The following is a 27,102-nucleotide window of genomic DNA, read 5'->3' as shown; positions in this document are numbered from 1 at the left end:
TCCCTGCTCTAACACACCTGATTCAAATGAATGGGTCGTTCATTCATTTGAATCACTAACTTGTACTGTATGGGACCTTTGTGAACGATCGTACATCGCTCCTCGGCTGTGAGCTTCTTGGGCCAGAGAGCCGGGTCATCAGTCAGCAAGCCTACAGTGCTTTGGTCGGTGGCAGCAGGATTAGCACAGCTTAGGCTATTACTAGGCTAACTAGGCGGTTGACTCCAAAACCCCATCATCGTCATCATCTGTGTCAAAATGGCCATCACTGGACAACTCTTCCAACATCTGTGTCAACGTCTTAACACTGTCGGTGACGGCGGGCGGCAACAACGGGATGTCCTTTTGTTAACGTTATCTTCACCTAGTAGCGCCACTTCACAGCTAGTTGCAGTGCTGCTGTAGCAGCATGTTCAATGCTTTGGACGATGTTGTTCCTGTCTGTAGCCGTAAAAAAAGTTTGTAATCTTTGGCAGCGTTGCCAAATACTTATCGGCGTCTTTTCGTTTTTTTTCTTTTATTTGAGCCTCTTGGGTAACTTTTTTTCATTTGAGCTTTTATTGTCTTCTTGCTTCGTCTCTGTTTGTGTACTTTCCTGTCCTCCTGTAACTGAGTGTTTATTTTTCGTGCCACGCACCGTTACGGACTAGTCCATTTTATTGTGAAAGTATTGGGTGTAGGGACACGACAGATAACCATGAACTGGACATTAACTACTACTTCAACGTTTCAACGTAATTCTAAAAAATATGAATAACATCTTTCATGCTTTTGAAGCGTTCATGATGATAAGGGCCCCTTCTTTTTTATTTTTTTAGGTTGGTTGGGGGGCCCCCTACTACGACGCTGCCCCAAGCAGCCACCTACCCATGCCTCTATGTTAAGACCGCCTCTGCTTGCATGCATCTCCAACTCCGACACGGTTCAAATCGTAATGCTGTGCTATCGCGGCTCCTGTCAATCCTATGGTGTGGTGGCTATCTAACGTTAAGTTAGCTAGCGTTAGCCAACTAGTGCTGCAATGATTATAGCTAAGAGATTACTCAAATCAATGAAATCTCACAACTGTCAACACTTCCTCAGCTCACTAACTCGCTAGCGACCTGTCTACTACACCAATTGTCTCATTTGATTTACGATAACTAGCAAACGTTAGCCTAACATACACCATGTATAGCTAAATTAGAAGATCAGACACCTGTCTCCCCCCCTCTCCCGCCAAAGATATACTCCAATCCTGTGGGAAACACTGCTATATATCTTAGCAGGTTCATGCTAATTATGATGACTAAACATTAACGTTGCGGCTCATTGGATTAATCCTAATTTACCTCAATGTGTTTCCGGAGGTTTGATGGGGAGTTTTTGAATGAGAGGCACTTCAGAAGGATGAATTTTTCACTCCAACATAGTTCAACATTTCTCTCAAATATGGCCACGCGTGTTGATTTTCTTCACCGTCTGCTGTTGCGGGAGTAGCAGGTGCTTCCAATTCTGCCATTTCCATTTTTGCTTCCATGATCATCATCGACTGACTTTGGTTGCATCACTAACCAATTAACCAATGATTTAACTTGCAAGCTAGGATCACTGATTCGCCAAACCTGCTTGTTCTGTGTTCCACCACAGTCCCCGACGTTGGTCTCATGATTCATTTTTTTCTTCTAAAGATAGATTTGATTTTGTAGCAAGTAACGAAGGTTTCAGGGGAAATCTTTGGAGTCAAAGTATCATTTTCTTTGCTAAATGCAGTAAAGTGAAAGTAAACAAAAATATAAATGGTAAAGTACAGATTTTAAAAAAGATTATACCTAAGTACAGTAACAAAGTATTTCTACTTCGTTACTATACACCACGTCTCAAGACAGCTATCGAATCTACAGAACATTTCCCTCCGTATGCCTGCGCCTCGTCCATTTATTGTATATCGCGGGACAATCAGATAAATTTGATTTGAAGTTATCCCTTCTCAGCGTGAGGAGAAATACAAGGTGTTGCGGGATAAATGGTTTGAACTGACAGTCATATTGAATTGACTGAACTGCACTAAGTTACCACTAAGTTAGCATTGGTTCTAATGACGACACAACTATTTCATGATTGGCCAAACACACACACAAGTTTGACTCATGTTTTGTATTTATTCTTCTTACACCTTCAGTTTTGCCAATGCTCAAATCCGGACCAAACAATATAATTTAATTAAATATTTGTCTTTATTGACAGACTGCGATAGCCTACTATTGTTGAAGAAAGGGTTTTAGTCTGCCTTTTCACTAACGGAAAGACTAAGTTTAGTCGAGTTCTGGTTGTATTATCAATCTGCCGATTGGAGAAATAGTTAAACATAGCCCGATACATAAAATGAAAATTTTCAGTGCACTGGTTTGTGCAAGTTCTGATGCGAAAACAATTAAAGTTGCGACCATGCAGTTCGTCAGCGTCACCCTTCCAAATGAAACATAAAAATACGTAGAGTTAATTTTTACACTAAACAAATGCTCTTCCTCTTCCAGATCCATGGCCACAGCTGTGCTCCTCCATATTCCAGTATGCCTCTCAGATGTCAGCTTCCCACTCCAGCCAGCCCCTTCTCATGTCCAAATTAGAGAACCTCCTGGAGAGGGTTCGGTGTCAGGGCAAATGCAGCGCCTCGTCTACGGCCTTGAGTGAGTGGGAGGAAGAGGAGGAGAAACAAGGCTCCTCCTTCCATCAGATCCCTTGGGATGAAGTTGTCGCCCAATGCATAGACCACAAGCTGAAAGACTGGCAGCCATCAGAAGACCTTGTGTGTTCAGGTACGATGGTTTGTTGGTTAAAAATAGATTTATATTTATTATTTGGTTTTAATCATTGAATGGTTGACCACATTATATGGTTGTGGTCAACCATATAATGCAGTCAATCAGTCAATTTACTAATAAACGTATTACAAAAATGTCAAGGGGAATTTTGGTATAATGCACACACAATATATATTTTCCATATAATATGCAGATGAACATAGTTGTAGGTTTGGATGCACTGGTACAAAGACGTGGGAGCCGATAGCGTTTTATAGGTCTTTACAGTGCCCACTAAAGGTGACATGGTAAGCTGTCATATGGCCCTCCATGGGACTGCAATGTGAAAACCATGTGTTGTCTTCAGATGCAGTGACAGATGATGGGGAGATCCTGGTATATTTTGTCAAGGAAGAACAAAAGGTGTTTGAGCCCCCCGTTCAGTGGAAGAATGTGGTTACATGTATTCATCCGGAGAAATGGCAGAACACAGACGGGTAAAGAGAAGCCTTTCGTGTCTTCCTCTTCCTCCTGTTCATTCATTCATTAATCTCTGGCATTACAATCTGGAGTGTTAATAAAGTATGTTCCTGTCTCTTAATTTTTATAATATAGTTTTCTGTCTCACTACCGCAGTGAAAGGGCCAGTCCCGATGATATGGGACACCAATTTCCCTATTCCCTCAGACAAAGGCTGTTTCAGAGTGTGTTTGAAGTGCCTGAACCCACTGCACCTACCATTGACATTACACACAGACCCTCTATGGAGCTCTTGCCCTTCCGGGTCCTTGAGAATCTTAAGGAGGAAAAGGCCCAGAGCCAAAGGTAAAAATACGTCACTTCATCACGTTTTTCTTTCAATTTCAATAACAGCCTAATGTTAACTTAGGTTTACATGTTTGTTGGTGGTCCTTTCAAACGAATAAATCCTTGGGTAATGCATATTTGATTACCTTGTTGCATTTGAACCGGGTCAGATGGAATACTGTCTTCCCTCATCCTCTGAAGGTGTGTGGACCAGCTCCAGTGTTGGCTGGATGTGGACTGCATGGATTCCCTTTCCCTGCCCCTCTTCATGCCCTCCACCCTACTTTCCATGCCTGCAATCATGGTGCCTCAACTTACAGCTGCTGGTTATGCGAAACCCCTTTCTCTTATCCAGGTACACGGCTGTCACCATACAGACACAACAAATAATTCATCAATTCTGGAGAAGCTTCACGTTCATTTTCTCAACCGTAAATCTTGAGGTTTTGTGGGTTTTTGACAGCTTTCCACTTGCATTCCTTTTAATTTATCCAGTTCTTGGGAGAAATCTAACAAATATTTGTGTTCTTGTTTATATGAGGAGGACACAGATGACCAATCAGAGAGAGCAGAGCATGGTTGGCTAAAGAGTGAACCATATTCACAGCGGATGAAGGAATTAAAAATGCAGATATTGGCCAGTCAAGAGGAAGATTTGGCATGCAGCCTAAAGCTAACCAGCCTGCTGAATATTGTAGAGGACTGATTATTTTTCCCTACTGATGGCAAATTAATCGACTGAGGACTTGTTCATCAAAATGTTTTGTGTTTTAATCTTTTAATATTTCGTTTTTTGTTCCGGTGGAAAAACAGCATAAAATGTACTTTTTGGGGGGGGGTGAGGGGGGGGGGGGTCGGGTTCATCACAGTAGTTAGTAGACATGTATACCCCTGTTTTTACTGACGTACTGATAAGACATTAAGTTCACCAATGAATGAGCAGTTATGAACAATGATGACTGTGTCACTTTGCACATCTTTGTGATTGTAAATTGTGCATTTTGGCCCATGTTTATTTGTTGAACCATGTGCATTTCAGTGGGGTGCTGTGAATAAAACGTTTCTATTTTTCATGGAAATGTGCTTTAGATTTACACCACGGTTGTGGTCAATCAATCCAGTCAATAAACATAATGCCAAATTGAATGTAATTGCATTCATTTGTAATAGCCTTTTGGAGTTTACGCTATTTGCATAAATTGCTCTAAATTAAATAAATCTGATATCGCCGCTTAAGCAGGATTGGTGCACACTTGGAGGAATAATCGACACCATACATCTGTAGAGGATGAAAGTTTATTATTGGTCTAAAAGATCACGATTTTTGTGGAAATCCCGCCCATCTAAATCGTGATTGGAGCATAGTTCGTCTGCCCATGTCTCTCCATGCAGATACGACTTCGGATGGCACCACTCAGAATAAAGGGAAAGAACACTTGGAAGACTGACGTAGTTAAGCGAATATATTTACCCGAGACATTCAGTGGGATCAGTAGATTAAAACTAACTGCTTCTCAAAGGATTTAATAAAACGTTGCCCAACAAGTTTCAACTATGACTGAACCAACGTAAGTCAATTGGTAGAAATGTATTTTATTAGCAACAGACAAATGTAATGGGGGAAAATGTACAAGGATAACTCATTTGTATGTAGTTTTCATCAATCCGGTGTGGCGTGTGAAGTTTTTCTCTTGAATAAATGGTTTTGTAAATGAAAACATTGGTGGACACATTGGTGCCTACACGTGAGGCAGTGGTGAAATCGCCTGCTACGGTGTTCTGCCATTTCTTACAAACTTATCAGACTAGACAACTGAAAAGCAATAATAGTGCCAATCCAAACCTCACTGCGTTATTAATGTTAATTAATTCCAACATTAAAGTTGTTATTGAACTGGATAACAACTTGAACCTTTAAACAAACGTTTCAAGGTTGCGAAACTTCACATTGTAATTGAAGATTAAGAATTCTTAATGAAAGCAGTTTTTTCTATTTAAAACCCCTGTAAACTTGTGTTAGGCTACTGTTCATTATCATAATTTGACTGGGTTTGATGTCTTGTTCTACCCAATAGGGGTTATGCGGAGCGCTCAGCATTCGAACCGGAAGACAGATGTAATCGTTTCCGCTTCTCCCTTCTGGACACATCTGCAGCGCTAGGTGATCCAAATAACTTATATTGACAGGGAAGTTCAAGGATTTTATAAGTTGTATTACTCTCTACATTAGGCTAAGTGTGACAGGAATAAAGTGATGAGTTCATATAACGTTATAATAGCCTAACTTTAGACCGTTTCCCTGGAGGTAGCACTAACACTAGCTCTGCACACAGAGTTAATATAACTTGAGTAAGCTACTTTTGTCTTCCAAGATGGCGTCCCCATTAATTTCTATGAAAAGTGCTCAGTGGCGCAGTGAGGCAAGCGAGAGCGCGAGACTGGACACGGCCATCTTTCCACTTCCGTGTCTTCCTTTCTAGCTTTAGACAGTGGCTCTTTTTTTCCCTAGCTCCGAGAGCTCATGTAAATCGGCTATCGGCCAATGTGAACTTTTGTGCTCGTGCCCTCTTAGTTTCCGCGAGCACATTTGCAGGCAACTTTCATTGACTAAGCAAATAAATGGGTTGCTAGTTTACCCATTTCGGATTGGTTTCAAACTTAGCAAAAATTGGTTCAAGAATCAAACAAAAATTATTGGGGGAGATAGTTTTGTAATGTTGAATGGAGTTAATAGAATAAAAACGACCGGAAGAGTCGGAAACCTAACCGTACATGCAATACCACCTACATCCACCGGGGCCGTTGCTTCAAGCCGAGGGGCGAGGGGTGGGGTCTTGTCTACACATTAACTACAACGTTACAGTAGGCTACATAGCTACACAACTAGTGCTAAGTTATCAATGAAATATATGAATTCAGCATATTATTTTAAGAAGCTCATTTTAATTTAGTGTCATATCCATATAATTATTCTGGGTTCTATAGCTAGAACCTATCGTTCCTGGAAGGAATTACGTTTACTAGCCTACTACTAGGCCCAAAAAAACGTTAACGTTAGCAGGTGTATAAGATTACGCTACAGACAAAATTGACCTGTAAATAAATACTGTCACACTGGTAGTTGTTGCAGTTGATTGCCAAACTCTGCATTCTTTGAGTCCACTTGGACTTCTACAGGAACAGTCTTCGTTTGACTGTTTTAATCGTCTGCGAGCAAAAAAAAAGGCTACTCCCCAGGGTACTCGGGGCTCTGGAAGTCCGTTTGGCAATCCTGTGTACATGGAAAATTGTAATTAAGGGTAGCTCCTTTAAACACCGGCTATAGTAGGTAGCCTTTACTACGCTGTGTTTACCTCAAAAGCGGCCGGCCAGAAGTAGTTACATCATCTGTTAAAATGACATAGGGGCCTATTTTGTTGAATTTATGTAAAGTGTTTTCAGTTAGTGTAATTGCTTTCTTTAAAAAGACAAAGTATATTTAGTACGTGAAGCCTGCCCTAGGAAGGCAACTGCAATACAACATTACAAAATGTTATCATCACAGTTCATAATAATGGTTTGGGACTCAATTGTCTTGTCAAAACCAGTTGAGAACAACTATTTACAAATCAGTTCAACCCAAAATCGGTGTCCTGTTGATTGTCCTAGCCTGGTCCAAACCAGACTTTACATTTCATTTGTACAGTCTGGGATCGCTTCATTGACAAGCCTCAACTTCCTTGAAGACGGGTACTCTGTAGCATGGCTGCCAGCCCAATTTAACCCCGCCCACAAAAACATTTGGTCGGGAAGTTGGGTCTGGAACAGCAGCGGCCGGTTCATAGAGGGCGCTAGGGCGCCGCCCCACCACTGCTGCATCACATTCCAACCTGAAACTTAATTTAATAAGACTTAAAAAGAAAGAAAAACATATCTAATGAGTAAAGTCAATATTATATAGCTAATAGAATATTGAATCTGCAAAAAAATTTGGAAGAAAAAAGATATACGTTGTCTAAAGTTAGCTGATAGGCTACGTATTTCCGGCTGGGCGCAAGTTACTTGCGCCCCATTAACTGTCGTTATAAGTTGTACATGCATAGTTCGCTCCTCTCAATGCAAGAGATAGGACCTCGCCGGGGCGCAGAATACCTACGCCCCAAACTGCTGATTTACTAGAGGGCTTGTCAAATACATTATGATAGGGCCCGTTATGTATGTCACATCCAATCACATCCTCAACACATTTAAGAAGTTGTTTATTTACGTTGTCATGGTGTTCTCTCAGAACAGAACCAGAGCCTGTTTAAGGAGAGCCTGCCCACTCCCTATTAATCCCCATTGTACCGAATTTTGTTGCAGTTCCACAAGAGTTCCACTGGGAGTGATCGCGGTCGAGTGCATGTTGAATGGGAGTCTATGGAGCTAAACGGCTAAATTTGCCTCTTATGCCTGATTGTTGTTGATAAATCTCAGATTTGATTATAGTTTTTGCATGTTCAACATGGATTACAGGTCAAAAGTTGAATGAATGAGTACTTATGTCCTTTCAATTTCTTACAGGGTAAGTCGTTGTTGCCCATAACACGCTAGCATTCTGCTAACGAATGTTGATTGGTTAGTGAAGGACTGACTACGACCAGATTATCCCGCTTGATGGCATCCGAAGCAGAACCAGAATGTCAGAGCATTAGCAACATTAGCAACAACATTAGCAAGCCAAAACTCTTTCTAGCATGTGTATTGACAGGGAGAGCCTAACCTGTCAGCTGTGTTGTCGATGCCTGGAGAGTAAAGTGGAAGTAACCAGAGCTTGCCGTCAAGCAGTAGCTCTGGTCGTACGATGTGTATGACGTCAATGCAATTTTCAAAGACTTTTTAGAACAGAAAGGCGACTTTAAAAAAAGTCTAACACCCAGTGGTGTAAATTTTTTTTGCCTCCCCTTTCTATTTCAGAATTCAAATTACTATACAAAAAATTATATCTTGAGAAAAGTGGATTTTGAGGGGTATAGCTCCATAGACCTCCATTCATTTTGCACTCGACCGTTAGCGCCCTCATATGGAACTTGAGTGGAACTGCAACCAGTTCAGAACCCGGAAGTTTCCCGAGAGTGGGAGTTCTCTCTTTATTAGACATTCTCTGACAGAACTTGTAGCTACCATAGCTCTAGCGTTATACAACTAGCTAGCTAGCTAACGTCGTGATGGAAACTTGCAATTCAGTCAAGTCGCTTAAAAATACGCCCTTTGAAAAAAGAAATGTTGGACCTGATCGGCGTGACCAATTTTCACCCTACGTCACGCGACTGTCAAGCTGGCTCAATTCCGCAAGTCGGTTGCAAAAGACAAACTTCTCCCGGGTAGCCTACAGTATAATACACTTGGAGTGTCGATCAGGTCATCATATATATCTGTTCACTGGATTACAGGGCTTGACATTAACTTTTTGTCATATTGTCACATTTGGCACTTGTCATATATTTACGTTTCACTTGTCAATGCACTAAAGTCACTTCGATACCTTTATATAGCCTGACCAAGTGATCGGGCAAAACTAGCCTGGCTAAAGGAGGTCGCTTCCTCAGACAAATGATGAATGCAACAGGCTTGGTTAAAGAAATCCGAGAAGCTGGCTATCTTCAGCAGGCTCGTTTCTACGATATGTAGTCTGCCCTGACGTTTCTGGTGTATAATGGAGTGAAGTACAACATTGTGTACATTACCAGTGAGTGAGGCTATGGTCAAAAACTGTGTAACGGGGACACAGTCTCACTCGGATTGCCAGTTTAAACAAATAACAAAAATAATCGGACTAGCTGGCTAACAACAGAATTCCAATCTCTCTTGAAAGCTGCCCTGCTCGACTTTTTAGATGTAGAATTGAATGTAAAACTGTAAAATTATGAATTTAGTGACATGAGTCATGACGTGAAGACATGGCTGCCGCTCGACTATACGGTCTGTACTGTACCGGGCGACATTCTCACTAAAATGTCAAGACTTTCGTGACCCAAATCAAAATGTTAATGCGACAGATCAATGGGGAATCGCTTTTTCTCTTATAGGCTGTCCTCCTCGACTTTTTTGGTCTTATTAAACTATTTGTATGATCCGTGTGGTCCTTTTGCCGTTTTAAATGCTATCCTTTCCCAGTTTTCTGCAGCCACATAGTGTGCGCATCCCGAAATGTTTACAAACAAAAAATTGGTCTATTAATTCAGCAACAGTCTAATGACAGGGGAAAACACACGTTTTCATCACTTCAATTGACACATTTGTAAATACATTTAGGAATGCACCAAAATACTGCTTTCTGCTGTTGAGACATAATTTTTTTCCCCGGGGGCGCATGCCCCCGGACCCCCCTAGCAAGGCGAGATACTAGCCTAAATATACTTGTAGCCCCCCCTGGAAATAAATGCACCAGCCGCCATTGGTCTGGAAGGGCTGGTATTGGGGACAAACTATATAAGACCAGGGGCCAGTTGCATGAACTTAGTTTAAGACTAGTCTTAGCCTTAGACTGTCTTAAATTGTCAGGTTAGTCTAGTTTAACTAAGCCTATCTTTTGCATAAATGGTAAGACTGACTTAATTTGAGGTAAAAAAGTTAGCCACCTCTCCCCCTGGCTAAACCTTGCGGTAAGGGCTGAGTTGCTATGCCAACGATCTGTTAGTAGGCTATGTCATTAGTTTAGCATCATTTATTACTAAAGGAGTTAAGTGTGTTATTTGTAACTGCAGAAAATGTTCACTGGGTTCTGCTTTTCCGCAGCGTAAAATGTTTTATTAAACGAGTGAGTAGATGACAACATAACTCACTTTATTGACGCTAGCACCAGCCATCTGATTTTGATTTGTTGATAAATGGAAGTAGCGTTGGGGTTAAATAAAGAAGCTTAAACACTCATAGACTATTTGTTAATAAGACCATTTTTTCAATATTGTATTCCTCCAATAGATATACATTTTCACCATGTTTAAATGTATCAATCTTTCGCCGTTAAGTGTCGCTGTTTTGTCCGCCGTCAGTCTTACGTTAGTCACTGGAGCCAGTTGCATAAAAATGGACCTAGTCTTAGACTTAAATGCAACTTAAAGTCCGACTTGCCATAGACACTTCAATTTACCTGTTGCATAAAGCTTTATTATCAGTGACTAACGTAAGATTGACTTAGATAGCCTGTTGCGCTTTGCATTACGGGTAAAATAAGACACTGCGAAAAAAGAAAAGATGGCGGACCGAACGGCGAAATATTGATAAATTTAAAGCTGATGAAAACCTATAAAGTATCTGTTGGAGGAATACAATATTGAAAAAGTAGTCTTATTAACAAATAATCTATGCGTTTTTAAGCTTCTTATTATAACCCCAACTCTACTTCCATTTAGCTATCAACAACTCCAACGCAGATGGGTGGTGCTAGCGTAGATAAAGTGAGTTATGTTGTCATCTACTCACTCGTTTAATAAAACATTTTATTCCGCGGAAAAGCAGAACCCGGTCAACATTTTCTGCAGTTACAAATAACACTCTTAATTCCTTTCGTAATAAATTATGCAAAAATAATGACGTAGCCTATTAACAGATCGTTGGCATAGCAACTCAGCCCTTACCGCAATGTTTAGCCAGGGGGAGAGGTGGCTAACTTTTTTACCTCAAATTAAGTCAGTCTTACTATTTATGCAACAGACAGGCTTAATTAGGCTAGTCTTACCTGACAATTTAAGACAGTCTAACAGTGCGTGTCCACTGCAGCGACGCGATGCGAGCGACAACATGTTTTCCATTAATTTTCTAAGGAGCCAGGCGAATTGCTTGCGTGGTGCATTGTGGGTAGCGACGCGACAGAGTTGAGATTTTCTCAACTTTATGCAAATGAGGAGCGATTTTCGCTAGCTATGGCCAATCGGAGTGTTTTCTTGTTTCTCGTAACGTAGCAACCATGGTAAACATTTCTAGGTTTCAAGGTGGAGGAGAAACTAATCGTTTGTGTGGCCGCTTACCCAGTCCTGTAAGATACATAGCTGTATTCGTACAGAGATGTTAATATAAAAAAAAGATGCATGGCGCAAGGTTTGCCGAAGTTGTGGGTGTTTGAACTTTCAAATTCAGTTTGTCACATTACGTGACTTCGTTCTGTGGTACCTAGCTAGCTAGCCCGGCTGGAACTCCCCATCTTATCGACAGATCAGCAGAGACTGAGGAATATTGTAAAAGTTTTTTACACATGTCAACGTGTATGTCTATTAAACAGTTATGAATTTTGTATACAAGTTGTATTTTGATCGATGTTGCAACTACGTAAACCCAAGTCTGCACACTTGTCCATGACAACTACAACAGTGACTTTAGAGAACTACATTCTACATTAATCTGTTTGAAACGCCCCCGAGTGTGGTGAACTGTGGGAAGGTGAGCGATGGCCAGCGATTCGCGTCGCTGCAGTGGACACGCACTGTAAGGCTTAGACTAGTCTTAAACTAAGTTTATGCAACTGGCCCCTGATCGTAAAGCTTTATGCAACAGGTAAATTGAAGTGTCTATGGCAAGTTGGACTTAAAGTTGCATTTCAGTCTAAGACTAGGTCTATTTGTATGCAACTGGCTGAGCTGGTCGAACCAATGAAATTGCCAGGGCGGGCTTTATACGATGATGGACAGATGATCAACAGTAACGCAGTAACGTAATCAACAACGTCACGAAAGAGCGCTTGGGTTGAATTCGTTTTCAACAAACAACATATTACGTTGCTCTGATTGGTGGTAGGTCTATCCAATTGAGCGAAGACGCGTTTGTTTTACGAGTTCGGTTGAAACGCCCCATAGTCACAGCCCAACGGAGAGTTATCAGACTCATATTCTGACTAAAATTATGAGTATGACAAAGTCAGGCTAGGTACTCTGTTGAAGTTAAAAACTTTTGGATCTGCCCAGAGCCACTCTGGATCTGCCATAACCAATCATTAGCGTTCGCCTTAGCTAACTCCTTCACCACTAGTTACTAACAGAGCTAGCTGGAAAATCAAACTTTTCCCGAACCCCGTGGGGAGGAGAGCCACAATATCATGGCCACCAACACAACTCTGCAAAGATTGTTCTTGCTCCGGCTTTAACTTTTGGATATTCGCAGCAACTTGCCATTATGGACCGAATGGCTTTGCTCGCATCTTTCTTTGCCGCCATTACTGAACTCCAACTCAAACTAGCGCACGACATCAACATCATCGTTCTCAGCCACTCCCTCTGTTCGCTGATTGGACCTACAAAAAGTTGACGAAATCCCATACCAGAGAATGTCTGAGAACCATACACATAATAAAGAATAGACACCGCATCGAACGCTACTGCCTACTGGCACTGACTAGACGTGGGGCCGCCATCTTGGAAAGGTCCGATCCGCTCCACTCAGTGTAATCTTTTGGTTGGGGCAATGAGATGTCAGCGCATTTAATTACTCTCATCTTCTGAATAAACATACCGGTACGTTTATTTTATTTACCCGAAAAATCCACCAGGTACATTCTTATTTTGTATGTTTATTTTTTGGGGGGAAAATCGAGACATAATTTTTGAAAATTCCATGCATTTTTTTCGGAAGGGAAGATAAATTTGAACTCTTTGACGTGAAAACGTTAGCTACCTTAGCTAGCTAGCTACTGGCAAGCAGCTTACATTAGCCAACGACATTAGCTACCAACTGGTTGTCAGTGCAAGCTAGTAAATGTTAGCCAGAGCCTCATTATGGCTCTGATGTTAGCTATAGCTACTGTACACTCACATAACAGTTCCCATTCAGCACACCAGCATGACAGTCACAACCTATAGACAACGACCCTCTCATCGTCAAATAGAAATCCCAGGGCATTGACTTTTTAATGTTTTGCAAACTCAAGTACAGTAGATACTTTGAAGGTGTAACTAGTACTGGTTTAAGTTCAGGATTGTATGCCGCACAAGACGCGGAATATGAGGTGCTGCGACCTGCAATTGTGCTGCGCGGCAGTCGTGTCTACTATAAGTTTGTTGAGGTTGCTGAGGAAGAATTCGAGTGGCACTGTGTAGATCTGAATAGTCAAGAGATATGGTTTCAATACAATTTATTTAGACTATACAATTACATATGATTTAAACAAAGCTTTGCTGATCAGTCTCAACGAAGGAGGTGCCGTCCACACAGATCGTTCGCAAGAGTGATGGCGAACCATAACACATGCACTGCCTTATATAAACTTAAGATCAAATGGCATTCCATAAGGTCAATCAATCAATGAAGCAAACTCTGTGATTGGCTAACTCAACTTAGTGACAGCTTGAAACAATACCAAGTGTCCAGTGTGTCCCAAAGTTCTTTGATGTCACAGCTCTCTGCAGAGCAGTAGATAATAAAGCCACAGGGGTTGACCAGTCAAATGGTCAACTGTCCTTTGTGTGACCATCTTCAAACAATACTTTTAATTAACACAAACAATGAAACAGGACACAGTCCTTCTAGCCAAAGTTCAGAGCAACTGTCTCATTGACCCCTTACAGTAACCAGAGGACAGAAGGCCATATAAAATGCTTCACCCATCCCCCAGGGCAAGCTGCCCACAGAGCTATCAGCACCTCACATTCCTTTGAACTCAACTTAATTATCTTCCCTTCCTGTCTCTTACCAATGAACATAGAAGATTATAGATTTCATACACATACATCTATGCATATGTCCAACATTTCCACTACAAGGTACAGTGTACCAATAGTCATGGCATGTTTGTTATTTGACAGATTTGTAACTATGTATTTCCAAGCTACAGGCATTGAAGTATTTTCCTAGCAATGCTTTATTTGGTAGTGGTTGTCATGTTGACTGTAAGCTGTTTAAGGAAAAGTGATAGTACTAGTACATGTATGTTTGAAACTAAACAGCCCCTTTTTTAACTTTGTAATAACTAAGTATGTCCAGTGGTTTTCATGTTATGTTGCAGTCATGTTGACTGTAAGTTTTTGAGGAAAAGTACTACCATATATTTGTAACAGCCTCTTTTTTGAAAATTTCTAATAACGATTATGTATTTCCAAACTACAAGTGTTTAAGTTTTTTCCTAGCAATGGTATATTTGCTGTCCATTTCTAAAAGATGCATTTGGATCGCATATGGACACAGTTTGCGTGCTGATTTGGCAATTTTCCGGGGGGTACTTTTATTCCGGGGGGTACTTTTATTAGATTTTGAGGATTTGTCCGGGGGGTACTTTTACTCCGGGGGGTACTTTTATTCGGAACATAAGAGTAATCATACTGCACTGAATACCAAACTGATTTTCACACGTTTTTTTGGGGCTGCAAAGGTCATACATGTAGCTATGATACAGGCCACATGTTTCGGCGTATTTTAATATTCATAGTGGGCTTTTCCTTTCAACCCTTTCCTGCCGGACCGTTCAAATATGGGCATTAAAATGCCCATGGTTCCCGCCTTAATATCTTTGCCGTCCAATCACCGATTTTATTTCTGAAAACTGCCAGATACTCATGATAACTTAAGCTCAAAGTACATATCATTGGTTAAGGGGTTACTGGGAGGGGAAAATAAATGTATCGTTAGCAACGGCAGCCATTGTTTTCCGAGGCGGAGCCAGAGCAAAGACCATGGGAAACCCGGCCATTATGAGTAAAGACAAGTTTCTTAATATGTGTTTTCAATATCGTCGGTTAAAAGTCTACACTTTTTACTTACGAAGAATTTGATTGTGGGAGTGACGTGAGTTATTTGAGCAAAGAATTACGTGTCCGGCTTGGCCGTTTTTGATAGGCAGCAATGACAGAGTAGTAGCACTGTTTAGCCTCGATTTTAGCAGATGTCTGTGAAATTAGGAAAAACAACATGAACTAGCTAGATTATGTAAACTATAGGCTAAATGTATGTGCCTTGTTTGGCCAATTCGGTCGATTGTGGAAGACAGTCGAACGATTTTTAGTTATCGAGAGGAGTATCCAGCCATAGCACTAGCTACTTTTGCGGGAGGGAAATTCCGGTTTCCCCTATGTTTCCACTAGTCATTAGAATGGTCATAACTTTTAATCAAAATATGATATTTCTAATCTGTCTTCTGTTCTACATTGCCCACAGATTTGTGGATATTCCACCTACTGAAAAGTATGTCTACATCTTGTAATTAAATTGGTTAAAAATTAAGTTGTCTGATGAGGTATGGTGGATGGAGAAGTTTTTGTAAAAAATGGCTGCCTGAAATCACCTTGATAAAATATGATTTGCCATATTTTTTCACATCATAAAAATCCCCTAGTTCTCCTCTTCAATATGGTATAAACAGTTAAGGTGTATGATATAATATGAATATCATATTTTAACAGCAAATGGAATGTTCTATTCTGATATAGGCTATGATATATAAAGTGACGTTGAGATCAAAACTGGCGACATTTCCAGTTTGACTATCAATATGATTGAAAAACCTAATGTGTCTTCAAAAACAAAACGGGGACAGAGATAGTTTTTTTTTCTGTATTCAGCCAGGGACAGGCAACCAAAAACGGGGACTGTCCCATGAAACTTGGGACATAGGTCCCTACCTATGATGGGTATTTGCAAATCACACAATATGAAAGAGAAGCAGAAAACAGATAGTGGCAGTTAAGTCAGATATTTTAATAAGTTGAAGAAACAATATTATTATTATATTATTATGACATTATATTAGAGTCTACTTGAAGCTTTTTATATTTGTTTTTGTCTGGCACACATGTAACAGATGTGTTCAGGGCATGAACAGGCACAACTCAGTGGGTTTTGTCATTTATTTCTCCTGCAAAAGACAATAGAACAACAAATAGCTTTTTTCTTTTGCGGCACAGCTTCCCTCGGCATGACAAAATTTACTAGTAACCATACACATTCTTAAAATACATACAAAGTACATAACATAATGTATTGAATGCACACTACTAGCCAAGATCATTTAGCAAATGTTTCAACACAAAAAACTATATCCAGAAGGGATAACAGTGCCATATAGAGGGCAAATTAGAAAAGTGTGCAGAGGTGAGCGATTACACAGCAATATCTAGATTTATAGACCAATTATCACCCTACGTCACACAACTGTCAAGCAGGCTCTAGTGCTTATGTCGGTTGCAAAAGACGAACTTCTCCCTGGTCTATTACACTTGGAGTGTCGATCAGGTCATCATATATCTCTGGCCACTGGATTGCAGGGCTTGATATTAACTTTTTGAGGCTCTTGGCCTTTGGACAAATACATTTACGTTTCACTTGTCTATGCACAAAAGTCACTTGACCCCGATACCCTTAAATAGCCTGACCAAGTGATGGGGCAAAACTAGCCTTGCTAACGGAGGTCGATTTCTCAGGCAAATGACGAATTAAACAGGCTCGGTTAAAGGAATCCGAGATGCTGGCTATCTTCATCAGGCTCGTATGTACTTTAGGCAGTCCTCCCTGACGTTTCTGTTGTAGAATGGAGTGAAATACAACATTGTGCACACTGCCAGTGAGCAAGTCTGACTGAGGCTAACGTCAAAACAGTGTAACGGGGATGCAGTCTCACTCAGATTGTCAGTTTAAACAAATCAGAAAAACAATCGGACCAGCTGGCTAAAAGCAGAATTCCCATATCTCTTGAAAGCTGCCCTGCTTGACTTTTTAAATGTAAAATTGACTAAAACTGTAAAATTATGAACTTTGTGACATGATGTGAAGACATGGTTGCCGCTCGACTATGCGGTCTGTACCGGGCGACATTCTCACTCAAATTTCAAGACCTTCGTGACCCAAATCAAAATTCTGATGCGACAGATTAATGGGTAATCGCTTTCTCTTTTAAAGGCTGTCCTCCTCGACCTTTTTGGTCTTTTTAAATCTAACTATTTGTATTATCCGTGTGGTCCTTTTGCCATTCAAAATGCTATCCTTTCCCGGTTTTCTGCAGCCACATTGCGCGCGCATCCCGAATATTTACAAACAAATAATTGGTCTATATGCCCATCTTATTCTCAGGGGGTCTACTGTAGTTTTGCACCCAATGATTATGGGTGCAACTTCCGTTGAGTAGCGGAAGTTGCGGTTTGCTAAACCAGAGAATGTCTAATATAGAGAGAACTACCACTCTCGGGAAACTTCCAGGTTCTGAACTGGTTGAAGATCCATGTGAGGGCGCTAACGAGCGAGTGCAAAATTAATGCATTAATTAATGTCTATGGAGCGGTACCCCTCAAAATCCAGTAATTTGAATTCTGAATTCGAAAGGGGAGGCAAAAAAAAATACACACTGCTGGCTGTTAGATTTTTCTAAAGACGCCTTTCTGTTCTAAAAAAACATTGAAAATTTCATTGACGTCATACACATCGTACGACCAGAGCTACTGCTTTACGGCAAGCTCTGGTCACTTACTTTTTTCTCTCAGGGCATCGAGAACACAGCTGACAGGTTAGGCTTTCCCTGTCAATACACATGCTAGAAAGAGTTTTGGCTTGCTAATGTTGTTGCTAATGTTGCTAATGCTCTGACATTCTGATTCCGATTCGGATGCCACCAAGCGGGAGCTCTGATCGTATCAGTCCTTCACTAACCAATCAGCATTCATAAGCAGAATGCTAACGTGTTATGGGCAACAATTCTCACCCTGTAAGAAATCAAGTACTCGTTCATTCAACTTTCGACCTATAATCCATGTTGAACATGCAAAAACTACAATCAAATTGGAGATTTCTCAACGACAATCAGGCGAAAGAGACAAATGTAGCCGTTTAGCTCCATAGACTCCCATTCAACATGCACTCGCTCGCGATCACCCCCAGTGGAACTCTTGTGGAACTGCGACCAAATTCGGTACAATGGGGCTTAATAGGGAGTGGCAAGGCTCTCCTTAAACAGGCTCTGCCCATACCCAGAGGCCATAGAACGTTTTCTATACCTAGCCTGGCTCTGCCCTCCTACGTACTTCCGCTCAATTTGGATTTTGCTACTGTACTTTGTCTGGCCATTTGGTACGTAAGTCAGATTTTGCAGGTTGATTTTCTACTGGCGAATCAGCGAACAGAGGGAGTGGCTGAGAATGATGACATTGATGTCGTGAGCTAGTTTGTGTTGTAGTTCCGTAATGGCGGTGGAGAAAGATGCGAGTGAAGCCATTCGGTCCGTAGTGGCAACACTGGCGAATATCTATAAATTAAAGCCGGAGCAAGAACAAGGTTTGCTGAGTTTTGTTGGTGGCCATGATGTTGTGGCCCTCCTCCCCACAGGTTTTCGGGAACAGTTTCATTTTCCAGCTACGGCAGCTAGTTCTGTTACAGTAGTGGTGAAGGAATTGGCTAAGGCGAACGCTAGCGATTGGTTATGGCAGATCAGAGTGGCTCTGGGCAGATCCAATAGTTTTAAACTTCAACAGAGTACCCCTCCTACAAGGAAGTCAACGCTTGTCAATGGAGCGAGGCCAGACTCTCTGCACAAATGAAATGTACGAGAGTCTGGTTAGGACCAGGCTAGCCTAGCCTGATGTTGTCATACTCATAATTCTAGTCAGAATATGAGTCTGATAACTCTCCGTTGGGCTGTGAGTATGGGGTGTGTTTCAACCGAACTCGTAAAACAAATGCCTCTTCGCTCAATTGGATACACCTACAACCAATCAGAGCAACGTAATATGTTGTTTGTTGAAAACGAATTCAACCCAAGCGCTCTTTGGTGACGTTGTTGATTACGTTACTGTTGATCATCTGTCCATCATCGTTTAAAGCCCGCCCTGACAATTTCATTGGTCTGAACAGCTACTGTTCGGACATAGTTGTTCCCCAAACGTGCCCCCCCCAGACCCAACTTCCTGACCAATTTGTTTTGTGGGCGAGGATGAATTGGGCTGGCAGCCAGGCTAAGGCTAGCCCATACCTAGTACAGAAACAAAATTAAAATTTATATTTTAGATTCCTATATGTTTAATGTTTGCACTTTCCTGCCAAAGCAAATTCCTTGTCTGTGCAAACTTTCATTGCGAATATACTAGTGCTGTCAAACGATTAAAATATTTAATCGCGATTAATCGCATTAATGTCATAGTTAACTCGCGATTAATCAATTAATCACACATTTTTATCTATTCTAAATGTCCCTTGATTTCTTTTTGTCCCTTTCTTTTTTCAATTTTAAAGCTCTTATCAACATGGAAAAGTGGTTCGGATTGTTTCGTGCAAATATTTTTTTTTTTTAAAACAACATTGCAATCGCCTGGCTTTGACGAGGGGGCGGAGAATTCGCATGAATCGCATCAGCTGTGTGCTTGGCCATCAAGTGGTATTTCAGACTGGACGTGCTGCGATGATAACTCAGTTTACAACGACAAAACACACAGATCACTTTGGTCTTGTCAATGGAACCATTTGGCAACTTTTTAAAAGTAAACTTTCCATTCAGAATCTTATTGGCATCCATTTCGGCGTCTCGCGCTCGCCATCCACTCAAAACGTAACGTTATCCTACTACCAGAGAATGTCTAATATCCGTAAACGGGCTCTGCTACTACTCTTTAGCCGGCTCGCAAGCCAAACAAGTGTGTGTGTGGCGTGCCTGTTGTTTTATTTCCGGTCTAGCTAGATCCGGTGTGGTGTTGTAGTCTTTCTAACGTCGGTAATTGTTGCAACAGCATGTGAAAAAACTACAAAGTTTGCTAGGCCAAAAAGAGCGTTAATCGCGCAATAAAAAAATTGACGCCGTTAATTTGGGTTTGCGTTAACGCCGTTAATAACGCGTTAAACTAACAGCACTAGAATATACCCATTCTGATTCTGATTTATCAGAAAAACAGCGACTCATGCTTTTATGAGGGTACTCGTTTCATTTGCTTACACATTTAGCTCGGTATCAAGTTACTTACTGTCTGAAAAAAAACGCGTATGCTTGGCTGCTGGTCCAGTTTTCTCCACTTTTTAGGTAACCTCAAATCCTCCATTACTCGACCTCCTCTCCAACAAGTTAACTAACGTTACTTTCTTTGCACTCAACTGACTGACAAAAAAGTGTTAGGTAACCATGAAAACGCAGAACGACGCAAGGTGGATTCAAACTAAATCACACAAGTGTACAATTAGGAGGGGGGATTCACACACTTATGTTTTTCTTAACAAACGGAAATAAATGTAAAATAAATAAGACCGATCCATTGACACGGTTCATAAAAGAAAACATATATTTTACATATTTTCTGCTGTATATTGGCATGGCCACAGGAACTATGGGTAATGAGGGTGCTGCAGCACCCCCTGACAGCACGAGAATTTTAAATGATATGACTTTCACCACTGTGGCACAGCTCCGCAGTAGCGGACTGGCCATCGGGAGCACCGGGAGAAGAATACTGATGGAAAACCAGTTTAGAGGGGGGCTTAAAAATTAAGAAACAAAGAAATCACCTCCACTAGGTTTTACCTTTTGAAAAACGGCTGTTTATTTTACATAAAGCTCAACTATTTCGCGCTCAAATAAAGGCCCAAATTGTTTGCTTGCTCGCTGTGTGCGCTCGCATTAACAAAAGAATTCCCAAACTTGCATCACATCGAACATAGAGTATGCTTGCATCAGCAGGGCAGCTGTGGTGGCGTATATGGGGGCCAGTTCTGGTGGGCCGGTCTGGATCAAAGTCCAGGGCCCATTTTTACTCCCAGAACGTCCCTGCCGCCTCGCAACATTAAGCCCCAGATACAGAATACAGATAGTGCAAAAGATACAATAGTGCAAATTGCAATGTGCAGGGTGTCATTGTGCAGATTGTGATTTAAAGTCAGTGTGAGTCCTTGGCCTTGTTCAAGAGGCCAACAGCGGATGGGAAGAAACTGTTCTTGTGGCGTATTGTATTTTATGTTCTTGTTATCAGTATTGTATTTTATGCAAAATTGTTAGATTTAATCCTCTAACCACAGCTACGTCAATTAGACATTCTAATATATTTTGTACTTTCTAAAATGCAATTTAACCAATTCAACTTACTTACAACTCCAAAAACAGTAATTATCTGTTTGTTGTTTAAATATTACTAGCGTACCTAACACTGTTTTTACATTCACTTTGCCCTGCTAAGGTGCCTGCGGAGACGGGGGGGTCCTTATAAGACCAAACCTGAAACAGAGCTATGGCGGTGGAGGCTAAGGAATGTGGAAGGAAGGCAGACCTGGCACTATGTGGAGGACGACATTCCTGACAGACAACAGAACATGCTGGAAGCCCATTCTCTGGGTTTAGTAACGGTACAAATATATCCTATGCACAACCGCTAGAATTGGGCATGAGCATCTTAGCTAAACCATTAATAGTTTTTGTCATAATTTCATTTTAGCCTGCATCCACAGACTAAATTGAATGAATAGGCTAATTTCGGGAATTGCATTGTGCACAGGATGAATTTTTCTTATCTTTTCGGAAGATGCGATTTGCAGCAACAACTTAACACATAACATGAACCATAATCGGGCCAGGTACAATCGGGCCAGGTACAGTACAAAAATACTGGGTGATAAAACACATATCTAGGATAAGTCAAGAAAGTAGGATCCTGGAATTTGATCGAGTGAAAATATAGTTTTCTTGTTCTTTTCTTCACAGCGCCGAAAGAACCGGCGTTCAGTGCTTCTAATGTTAAACACAAAAGCAATCACACCTCTCTTAAGGCATGAAATAGTCTAAAATCTTTGAAGCTGAATATCTGGGCTAGAGTTTTCCAGGTTTACCAACATTCAGTTACATGTATCTTCTATCAACTATTTTTAGATTTCAATGTATGACGCATCATTTGAAACCTTACAATCTGCACTTTCCAGTGTTGGGGGTAACGCGTTACTTTGTTACTTTGTAATGCGTTACTGTAATCAGATTACATTTGTCTGTAACGCAGACATGCAATCTGCATATCGGGAGGAGAAAAAAACAACAAATCAAACCTCCCTTTACAGTACCTGTGTTTGCGTAACACTCGTCACTTGACTTAGCCCCAGAGTTCAACAGGCGAAGCAAGAATGACAGAGCTGCTTAGGACGTCTTTTGAGGGATGGAGGTATGCACAGGGGCGCCGTATAGAGGGGAAAAGTTTGGACAATTCTAAAGGCCCCTGACTGACAGGGGTCCAAAAAAGGTCAAACCTAATATGATTTTACATTATATTATATATCATTTAACCATCATCATTGAGTATTGTAATCGTAGAATTCAAGTGGCACTGTGTAGATCTGAATAGTCAAGATGGCGGTTTCAATACAATTTATTTAGTTTGTACAAACATAATTTTAACAGAGCACTCTGGACCCATCATAGCGAGAGACATGCAGATGTAACCTACAGGTCGTTCGAGAGAGGAGTGAAGAACTATCACACATGTACTGCCTTATATGAACTTAGAACAAAGGATCTCTAGATGTTCAATCAATCAATACAACAGTCTCTATGATTGGCCAGCACTACTCAGTGACAGTTTGACATACCAAGTGTCCCATAGTTCAGGAGATGGTTAATGATACACAAACAGGATGTCTGACTTGGCCATCTCCTTGGCCAAAAGGTTAGGTCAGCTCGCTCAACTGATAACCATCTCCCCAACCCCCAGACCCAACTAAGACCCTCTGGCTCTTAGTTAGGTATCATAAAACAACACCATAAATACCTTAAGACAATCTGAGTGTCCCTTCTACAGAGTAAACCACACCACAGAGCCTCAGTTCCTCACATTCGACTGTCTATAACAAAATAACTTACTTTTTACCGCGTAAAGAAACATAGATATTGTAACTGTCAAAAAATGCCATTACAGTATATATATATATTAGGGCTGTCAAGCGAATAAAATATTTAATCGCGATTAATTGCATTATTTCACGTGATTAATCACGATTAATCGCAAAATTATTAAATCTACTTAATCTGTTAAAATGTTACCCCAATAAAATATTTTTGTTGTTGAAATAACATTAAAAGGGTGTACTTAACTTCAAATAGGCCTAACTGAATGATAATGTCCATATAACAAGTTCAGATGGAACACAATTTAAATTGTGAGGGAGTTTTATTCACTCACTAACTATAGACCAATTATTTGTTTGTAAACATTCGGGATGCGCCCGCAATGTGGTTGAAGAAAACCGGGAAAGGATAGCATTTTAAATGGCAAAAGGACAACACGGATTATACAAATAGTTTGATTTAAAAAGACCAAAAAGTTTGAGGAGGACAGCCTTTAAGAGAGAAAGCGATTACCCATTGATCTGTATCATCAGAATTTTGATTTGGGTCACGAAAGTCTTGAAACTTGAGTGAGAATGTCGTCCGGTACAGACCGCATAGTCGAGCGGCAACCATGTCTTCACGTCATGTCACACAGTTCATCATTTTACAGTTTTACAGCCAATTCTACATCTAAAAGTCGAGCAGGGCGGCTTTCAACAGCTATGGGAATCCTGCTTTTAGCCAGCTGGTCCGATAATTTTTCAAATTTGTTTAAACTGGCAATCTGAGTGAGATTGCATCCCCGTTACACTGTTTTGACGTTAACCTCAGTCAGACTCGCTCACTGGCAGTGTGCACAATGTTGTATTTCACTCCATTCTACAACAGAAACGTCAGGGAGGACTGCCTAATGTAGATACGAGCCTGATGAAGATAGCCAGCATCTCGGATTTCTTTAACCAAGCCTGTTTCATTTGTCATTTGCCTAAGAAAGCGAACTCCGTTAACCAGGCTAGTTTTACCCGATCACTTGGTCAGGCTTTTTAAGGTTATCGGGGTCAAGTGAATTTTGTGCATTGACAAGTGAAACGTAGCCTAAATGTATTTGTCCAAAGGCCTCAAAAAGTTCATATCAAGCCCTGCAATCCAATGGCCAGAGATATATTATGACCTGATCGACACTGCAAGTGTAATAGACCAGGGAGAGGTTCGTCTTTTGCAACTGTCATGCGCAGTTGAGCCTGCTTGACAGTTGTGTGACGTAGGGTGATAATTGGTCTATACTGCTGTATAATAAGCATCCACAAAATTAGACTTGTTAAGGAATATAATATACATTTAAGACATGTTGTCTCATAGCCTACTACGATATCCTGCTCGATAATATTCAAATTTTACTCAAACATACTTCAGATACTTAAACTACCACAGATTGACCTTAATACTGAACAACACAGTTTCTATTTGGTCGAAACCAGTCAGCTGCTCACTTCTTTAGCGAGTGTTGTCCGCCATATATTACCGGAGCGAACGCTGCTGCTGCTACCGCTAACGCTGCTAACGCTGCTGCTAGCTGTGTGCTTTGCTTGCATGTGATGGTTTAGGCTGGAAGTACTCCGGTGATAACTAAACTCAATCAGACAATCAGTACACACAGCCTTACTTTTGTCAACCGAGCTGTCTCGCTACTTACTGAAATGGAACTTCCCATTTAAAAAAACCCTCTCCATCATTCTGTTACCGTCGGCAGTCGAAGTCATGTGACGACAGGTGATTTCCAGGGTCAAAAAGAAACCTGCGTTAACGACACCATTTTTTGTTGTTGCGTTAAAGTGAGATTGCGTTAACGCCTTCAAATATAATAATACAATTAATGATCTCTTTGTTTTTACTTGTGTTTGGCAATAAAAGTTTAATATCCCCATTGAACAAAAAGTAAACATCCATATTGACCGACCACCCCCCTGTATCGGCATTAAATGGTTTGTTCCTGCCTTAGCGCACTTCAAGTAAACACTGACTGTGTTTACTTGAAGACAGTAGACACGCTAGTTGCCAGAAATAGTGATCACAATGTCGCCTAGTAAACATTAGGGGTGTAACAATATGTTGTGGAACAATATCAGAATCAGAAAGGGATTTATTCGCCATGAAAGTTTGCACAGACAAGGAATTTGCTTTGGCAGGAAGGTGCATACAATAAACATATAGGAATCTTAAATTTAGATATATGGTCTAACTATACTAAGGATACTTAAACTAGCAATACTAAGTGGAATACAATTCAAATAAAATATACAATAAAATAAAATATAAGTTGCCATAAAATAAAATATAAGTTGCCAATTTACAGTATAAAATACAATATAAAATACAAATATTACACAAATTGTGAAGTAGTGCAAATGCAATTGTTTTAAGACATGAAGTCATTAAAGTCAGTGTGAACTCTTGGCCTTGTTGAGGAAGCCAACAGCGGAAGGGAAGAAACTGTTTGTGTGGCGTGAGGTTTTGGTCCTGATGGACCGCAGCCTTCTGCCGGAGGGGAGTGACTGAAACAGGAAGTGTCCAGGGTGGGAGGAGTCGGCCACAATCTTCTTCGCTCGCCTCAGGGTCCTCGAGGTGTGCAGGTCCTCGAGGGAAGGCAGATTGCAGCCAATCACCTTCTCCGCAGAGCGGATGATACGCTGCAGCCTGCTCTTGTCCTGGGCAGTGGCAGCAGCGTACCAGATGGTGATGGAGGAGGTGAGGATGGACTCAATGATGGCTGTGTAGAAGTGCACCATCATCGACTTTGGCAGGTTGAATTTCTTCAGCTGCCGCAGGAAGTACATCCTGTGTTGTGCTTTCTTGGTGAGGGAGCTGATGTTCAGTTCCCACTTGAGGTCCTGGGAGAGGATACTGCCCAGGAAGCGGAAGGACTCCACAGTGTTGACTGGGGAGTCACACAGGGTGATGGGGGTGAGTGGGGCTGTGTTCTTCCTGAAGTCCACAACCATCTCCACTGTCTTGAGAGCATTGAGCTCTAGATTGTTCTGGCTGCACCAGGTCACCAGGTTGTCCGCTTCCCACCTATAATCAGACTCGTCTCCACCAGAGATGAGCCCAATGAGGGTTGTGTCGTCCGCAAACTTCAGGAGTTTGACGGACGGATGACTGGAGGTGCAGCTGTTGGTGTACAGGGAGAAGAGCAGAGGAGAAAGGACGCAGCCCTGGATGATCCAGTGCTGATGGACCGGGAATCAGAGACTTGTGTTCCCAGCTTAACGCACTGCTTCCTGTCAGACAGGAAGTCTGTGATCCACCTGCAGGTGGAGTCAGGCACGTTCAGCTGGGAGAGCTTGTCCTGAAGCAGAGCGGGGATGATGGTATTAAAGGCAGAGCTGAAGTCCACAAACAGGATCCTGGCGCAGGACGCTGGGGAGTCCAGGTGCTGTAGGGTGAAGTGGAGGGCCATATTAACTGCATCGTCCACAGACCTGCAGGGCTCTACAGTGCGACCATTTCACTCGCATTTGCGCCTAAAAATATGTATGTGCGAACTTGAAAAATAATTTACGAGCACAGTGCGCGAGTGATGGGCTGTTTTCAATAAACGGAACCACTGCGCGATGAAGTGAAGCACCATTGATTTCACATGGAAAGCAAGCGACGGAGTCGCGACTCCACGATGTGATCATAGCATAATGACGCGCGAGCGACGATTCACAACTAGTGGGCCAGAGCCATTTAAAAAGAAAGTTAAAGCGGTAACACTCGCCGACACATGATCACTTGGTTCAATTATCGCGCAAAAAACCCCACTGC

At 41.4% G+C, this 27,102-nt stretch overlaps 2 protein-coding genes across 7 annotated transcripts in view; both read left to right on the top strand.

The window, feature by feature from the left end:
- The window catches only part of LOC124485751 (minichromosome maintenance complex component 3 associated protein), a 56,837-nt gene extending 52,101 nt beyond the window's left edge, over positions 1-4,736 (top strand). For 2 of the 5 annotated variants that reach the window (XM_047047532.1, XM_047047530.1), the window contains 5 exons: positions 2,517-2,798; positions 3,151-3,280; positions 3,399-3,608; positions 3,792-3,945; positions 4,132-4,736. In XM_047047532.1, the coding sequence (XP_046903488.1) occupies positions 2,517-2,798; positions 3,151-3,280; positions 3,399-3,608; positions 3,792-3,945; positions 4,132-4,296 (941 nt within the window). In that variant the 3' untranslated portion in view covers positions 4,297-4,736. The remainder of the gene's footprint in view (positions 1-2,516; positions 2,799-3,150; positions 3,281-3,398; positions 3,609-3,791; positions 3,946-4,131) is intronic. The other 3 variants (XM_047047534.1, XM_047047533.1, XM_047047531.1) reach the window with 3 other exon arrangements.
- An 85-nt stretch (positions 4,737-4,821) lies between these two features.
- Positions 4,822-27,102, top strand: part of lss (lanosterol synthase (2,3-oxidosqualene-lanosterol cyclase)) — an 84,265-nt gene continuing 61,984 nt past the window's right edge. For both annotated transcript variants that reach the window (XM_047047536.1, XM_047047535.1), the window contains exons 1-2: positions 4,822-5,158; positions 21,665-21,830. In XM_047047536.1, the coding sequence (XP_046903492.1) occupies positions 5,145-5,158; positions 21,665-21,830 (180 nt within the window). In that variant the 5' untranslated portion in view covers positions 4,822-5,144. The remainder of the gene's footprint in view (positions 5,159-21,664; positions 21,831-27,102) is intronic.

Source organism: Hypomesus transpacificus, chromosome 23 (assembly GCF_021917145.1).
Source record: "Hypomesus transpacificus isolate Combined female chromosome 23, fHypTra1, whole genome shotgun sequence".
Taxonomy (NCBI): domain Eukaryota; kingdom Metazoa; phylum Chordata; class Actinopteri; order Osmeriformes; family Osmeridae; genus Hypomesus; species Hypomesus transpacificus.
Note: the sequence above shows the minus strand (reverse complement) of the source record. Positions and strands in the feature narration are given on the sequence as shown.